We start from the raw sequence: 6300 nt of genomic DNA, 5'->3' as shown, positions 1-6300 counted from the left end.
CCCCACCGCCCCACCTCGCACACGGAGCCGGGTCCTCAGTGATGGCCAAGGAAAGCACCGATGAACTCTTTGTTTTGAAAGGTTAACTATCAAAACCCAGCCGCATTCACATCAGAAGCATATTCTGAAGAAAGTTGCCAAGGACATTTTTGGCCAGAAGAATCCTTTTACATTGTCGGAAGATGCCTAGAAATGAATCCGTTTTGCCCTGGAATAAACCCTGACTGAAAAAAAACTTAATGCTTGTGCCTTTAGAGCCTGGTAGCAAGCACAGTAAGACAACTGAACTTCCTTCAGGAAAGGAAGAAACTCAGAGAAACCTTACTCTCCTACCTTCTTGAAGTCATGTGTGTGAATTTTGCCGTTAGGCTCCTTGGTGAAGTCGAGAAATCGTTTTCTGAATGCTGGGTCCTGCTGCCGTATACAGCTTTTGAGCTTTTCAATGACTTCATCCTTGGTCATGTTCCTGGTCACGGCACCTTGGCTCTCAGCGGGCGTGGCTCTAAAATCACAAGCAGGCAAGGTGCAGCAGCGTGCTTTCTGTAAGCCAGCAGCCCCCAACCTTTCTTGGTACCACGGACCGGTTTTGTGGAGGACAGTTTTTCCATGGAATGGGGGAGGGATGCTTTGGGGGTGATTTAAGCTCACTGCACTTATTGTGCACTTCACTTCTATTGTTATTACATCAGCTCCACCTCAGATCACCAGGCATGAGGTCCTGGAGGTTGGGGACCCCTGCTACAGACCTCACCCACTTATGGTTCAACCCAGGACAACACGGGGGTTTTCCATCCCCTTTTCACAAACGAGCAGACAGACGCTGAGGTCAAGGGAGTGACTTGGGGACGTCTACACGCCCGTGGCTCGTAGCTTCAGAGCCAGGCCAGTACTCTGTCTCACTGTGTCAGGAAAAGCTCCCCCTCTGTGGCTGAGGTCCCAGCACAAGGCATCAGGCCCGGGTGGGGAGCTTTGGGGCAGGGGCTGGCGTCACCCCTGAGGTTTTCAGCTGTGCTTTGAGCTGGCTGAATCTGGTGTGTGAGTGGGAAGACACGGCTGAGAAAGGATACTTTAGTGAACTGGGAAAATGCAAAGTCAGAGCCTTGCTACACAGCCTTAAATTAAACAGGCTGTTTCATGGTCCCCAAATCAAAGATCATCAGACAGCCATGGGAAGGAAGGGATGTCCACAATTGATCCAAGTTGATTCGCAAAATCAATTTAATTTATATAATACAGATCTTATGCGGTGTGCTCTGTGTCTGAGTGTGACAATCTACGTGTCTTTGAAGGATAATTACTCTCCAGCCCTCCTGCAGTCTCCCAGACCTCGTTTTGATGGCCATGAGATGGTCCTGAGAATGGACTTGGACCCCTCACCTGCTGCTTCTGTTGGCTCTAAGAGCTCTCCAGGAATGCCCACGTTTGATGAAATGTTAAATTGCCAGCACTTCTCTCACTGCTTTTTTTGGGAGGCAGACGTAGCTCTTCATAGAACCTTTTACCTTTCTCTTAAAATACCATCTTTCTACTCATCTATAAAGCAGCTACTATTAAAGTGCCCAGATATTCAAATTTCATCACCTTAGCATTAAAATATTCCCATTGCTCTACAGTTGAGAATTTTTTAAAGGGGATATGACAAAGTGAAGTCGGCCGATTAGTTCTACATTTTACCTTTCCTTATGGATTTATTACAAGCTATAGAACAAGCAAGTTACAATAATATCTTTTCATTAGACTAAACCTATATTTTTCAAAATGAAGGGCGAGAATATTCATCAGTCTGACTTTTAATGGATTTACTAAGTATGTTTTACTGTTACGATTCTATCTGGCAATCATTTAAGTAATTCTATCATTCATGTTAGAAAATGTTAACCAGTGTTATGAGTATATTTTGCAATAAATATTATAAGCAGTAAGGAAGCTACAACTCTGGAAAAAAGTAAGTGTGACTGCAGGGAGGTAATAGTTGAGTGGCAGATGGGTTGTTTGGGAGCTGAACGTCCTGGGTCCTTCCCTCAGGGTGTCCACTAAGTTTGTGAATAACCTGAGCACGCAAAGTCACTTTCATTTGTGTCCAACTCTCTGAGACCCTATGGACCGTAGCCTGCCAGCTCCTCTGTGCGTGGGATTCCACTGGAGTGGGCTGCCGTTTCCTCCTCCAGGGTATCGTCCCGACCCAGGCAGGGGCTTCTTCACCTCTAGCGCCACCTCGGAAGCCCAAATAATGTGAGGCCAGCCCCAGACCTCCTCTCAGGCCTCAGCGCTTTCAGTCCTAGAATTAGTAAGTCAGCGCAGCATGGTCCTAAGACCTCTGCTTGCTCTAAAACACCCTGACTCTAATCACTGTATTCATCATTTGCCATCTTTCTTAATTAAATCCCAAAATACTTAAATACCCATTTTGGTCAACAAATATTTACTGTCTACCTTGCAGTAGAATTCCACAGACAGAAGAGACTGGCTCAGTCCAGTGGACTACTGTCCACGGGGTTGCAAAGAGTTGGACACGACTGAGCAACTAACATATCCTGCAGTAGGCACCGTGGTTTTAATACATGCTTTCGTTTTGTTTTACCTCTCAGAATGGTCTGGCAGTGGCTGCTCCTCTTTTTGAAGATGTTCGTTTAACAGTTGACCCTTTGGCATGGAAACTGGAGAGACAGTGGGCGGGCGATTAATTCCTAGGCATGCCAAAAGTTTCTTGTAAAGGATTCTTCCTGAAGCAATATCCTGAAACTTACTGCAGAGTCTGAATTTTAAAAATAATTAGAACACGCCCATTAGAACAGCTGAAATAAGACAGAGCCTACCAAGTGTCGGCAAGGAGGTGAGTGGCTACAGGTCTCCTCCATGGCTGGTGGAGTGCGAGGTGGTGCTCCCACTTTGGAAGACTGTGGGGCAACCGAATGTATACTCATCAGAGCATCCAGCTATCCCACCCATAGGCACGTGGCCGGAAGAAATAAAAACGTATGTCTGCACAAAGACTTGTGTAATACCTGTGGCTTTCATTGTAAGAGCAAAAACTAGGAACAAACCAAACGCCCATCCGTAGATGAGTGGATCCACAAGGCTGGGGAAGGCCATAAAACAGAAGCCTACTCTGCAATGAACAAGAACCAACTGTGGATACACACAACAGCGTGAGTGAGCCGCACAGACATTATGCTTGGTGAATAAAACCTGGCATCTTGTAGGCTTGCATTTACAGAGAATCCTAGAAAATGCCAAGTCATCTGCAGTGACATGGTGCCAGGTGGGTGGAAGAGAGGGATTGCAAAGGGCACAAGGAAGCTTTAAGGACGATGAAAAAGTTTAGTGTCTGGATTGACAGCTTGTGATGGGTTCACAGAGATGTATACACTTGATGGATTTCTTCCAATTGTATTATTTAAATATGGGTTAGTTTGAGACTCCCCTGGTGGTCCAGTGGTTAAGACTCCATGCTCCCAATGCAGAGCAAGCCCACCTCACGGAGCTGCAAGAGGCTGGGGAAGTGCTCGTTCTGAAAGGAGGGAACAGATCATCTGAAAACCCGGACACAACAGAGAGCTCAGCATCAGCCTTGCTGAGCTAGGACCTGCGGGAACGGCTGCAGCAAATGAGAGCTCCCCGTGCGCTTGGCCCTGGGTGGCAGGCTTTGTGTCTACCACCTCATTTGGTCCTCACCACAGCTCTCATCTCAGCACTTGCCCAAGTTCACAGCTTGTTCAGGGCCGAGCTGGGATTTGAACCCAGGCCTTCTGGCTACAGAGCCCGAGTTCCAGAGGGGCTTGAGGATCCTGAGGGGCTGGGAAGCCACATTCTATTAAAGCAGCTGGTGTTTTCCTAATGGCAAGAGGACACCCAAGTGCTTCAAGCAGGGTTTTAATGTGATCATCTCTATAGGACTTCCTTGGTAGCTCAGATGGTAAAGCATCTGCCCCTGCAATGCAGGAGACCCGGGTTCGATCCCTGGGTTGGGAAGATCCCCTGGAGAAAGAAATGGAAACCCACTCCAGTACTCTTGCCTGGAAAATCCCATGGACAGAGGAGCCTCGTAGGCTACAGTCCATGGGGTCGCAAAGAGTCGGACACGACTGAGCAACTTCACTTTGTAGTTTAGACAGACTGGTTACACAATGGAGAAGGGATAGAAAGGCTTCCATCTCAAAAATCCAGGTGCCTGCATGATCAACCCACTAAAGTTCACCCATTCATTCATTCATTTCCTTGCCCTGTCCGTGAGCCAGGCACTCTTCCACTCCTAGGTACTGGGGCTTCAGCCGGAAGAGACAAAGTCTCCACGTTTTATGTCCTCGGGAGGTGGCACAGGTAATAAGCATAAACAAATGACAGGAGCCATGAAAAGTGCAGCTGGGCGACAGGTGGGGAGTACCCGGGAGGTGGGGTCAGGGGAAGGTGGAGAAGGGGGCGAACGGAGTGTCCTGCCACTCTGGGTGATGAGATGTCCACCAATCTCCTTTCCAAGTTAACATGTCTAAAATGAAACTTCTGATTTCTACCCCCAGAAACTGTCCCCCTCAGCCTCCCCCAGCTCAGATGACGATCCTGAGTCCCCAGGTGCTTGAGCCAGAAGCTTGGGTTCATCCTCACCTCCTGCCCACCCCACCCCAACCCACACTCCTGGCTGTTCAGCCAGTGGTTTTCCAAACACACCCTGAACCTCCACATGTACTCATGGTACGTATTTCTAGAAGAACCACAGCAACAAAGTGGGCAGGGGGTGGTTCTTATCACACCAAAGTGAAAAAGTCAAAGTGTCAGTCACTCCGTCGTGTCTAACTCTTTGCAAGCCCATAGAATGGGGCCTGCCAGACTCCTCTGTCCATGGGATTCTCCAAGTAAGAATTCTGCAGTGGGCAGCCATTCCCTTCTCCAGGGATCTTTCCCACCCAGGGATCAAACCCAGGTCCCCCACATTGCAGACAGATTCTTCACCATCTGAGCCACCAGGGAAGCCCCTTGTTACACCAAACTGCTTTCCAAAGAGGCGTTGTCATTTACACACCCACCAGCACACACGCGAGAACCACCTTCTCCTCTTTTCTGCTCTTTCCACGCGTTTGCAAATTTGCATTTCTTTTACTTCAAGTGGTATCAAACATAACTCATATTTTTTTCTGTTTATTAACCTACATTTTAACAAAGCAATAGCAAGCCTTCTGCTTAGAGCCTTTGGCAGATAGAGACATCTCATTAGGATTTAATCATACTGTTTTCATGAAAGGCAGACTTAGTGTAACCTCTTTACAGCGAGTGATGCTGTTTTAACATGTAAGAAAAGCCTTTTTTTTTTTTTTTAATTAATATACTTCAGAAAAAGAGGAGTTGATATAAAGAAAATAAAGTGTACTCAGGTAGAACATGAATGTCGTTGGGCGACACCCTCCTTTTAGGGACAAGTAAATGGAGACCTCAAGAGGTTCCCCTCTGCTGGCCCCTGGAAGCCGCTGCAAACATTTAACAACTCCCAAGCCTCCTTTTCCACCGGCGAGCTCCCCCCTCAGCAACCGATCTCGCCTCCCCCTACGTTGAGAAGTCTGGAGAGGCGACTCCTAGGTCAGCATCCCCATAACCCCTCTTCCCTCCCTGGCTCCATCTGCTTCTCCTCTGCAGATGCTGCGTGCAGTCTCCCGCTTTTCCCAGCCCGCAGGCACGCCAGAGCCTGTCTGTGAAGCCAGCTGACTCCCTCCCTGACCCTGCCCTCTCTGCTCCACACACCTCCCAAGGACCTGCTGGGTCTCCCCCCACCTAACTGCTCACCCCACTTGCTTCCTTTGTGACCTCTGACCTTGCTGGCCCCCTGCCCCCTTAGCCTCAGGCACCCCCATCCGGTCCCATTGCCCCAAGCTTCTCGGCCTCCTCTGCTGCTGGACCAGCCGGGGCCCTGGTTGCCTGGTGGTGGCCTCAGGTCCTGCCCGAGGCCCGCTCACCTCAGCCAGCTGGTCCACCGTGGACCCCAGACAAGCGCTTGTCGAACAAACAAACGAGCAAGCGGTAGGTGTGAGGACGCCGGGGTCTCGTCCCGGCCCGGACTCCCCTCTGAGGCCCACGTCTTCCTGCAGCCCTTTTTCTGGCGCTTTCACCCCCGACTGGCCAACTCCATCTGCTCCCTCAGTGGCCCTGTCTCTCCCACCTCTCGAGCAGCCCCAGGCATCCCCGGAGACCCCTCCACCCTCGGCCGTCAGCCTCCCTGTCCAGAGTCAGCGGGCGGTTCCTCTGCTGCCCAGACCAGCCCCGGAGCAGCCGGCCCCACGGTCCTTTGCCCCTCCTTCTTCCGGCCCCTTCCTT

At 49.8% G+C, this 6300-nt stretch overlaps 1 protein-coding gene across 1 annotated transcript in view; it reads right to left on the bottom strand.

The window, feature by feature from the left end:
- The window catches only part of EFCAB6 (EF-hand calcium binding domain 6), a 255659-nt gene that overhangs the window by 120091 nt on the left and 129268 nt on the right, over positions 1 to 6300 (bottom strand). Inside the window, exons 16-17 of the mRNA XM_010843633.1 lie at positions 2582 to 2755; positions 334 to 502 (exon numbers count right to left, since the gene is read on the bottom strand). Coding sequence (XP_010841935.1) covers positions 334 to 502; positions 2582 to 2755 — 343 coding nt within the window. The remainder of the gene's footprint in view (positions 1 to 333; positions 503 to 2581; positions 2756 to 6300) is intronic.

This window comes from Bison bison, unplaced genomic scaffold (assembly GCF_000754665.1).
Source record: "Bison bison bison isolate TAMUID 2011002044 unplaced genomic scaffold, Bison_UMD1.0 scf7180017864184, whole genome shotgun sequence".
Classification (NCBI taxonomy): domain Eukaryota; kingdom Metazoa; phylum Chordata; class Mammalia; order Artiodactyla; family Bovidae; genus Bison; species Bison bison.
This window is presented reverse-complemented; position numbering and strand designations above follow the sequence as displayed.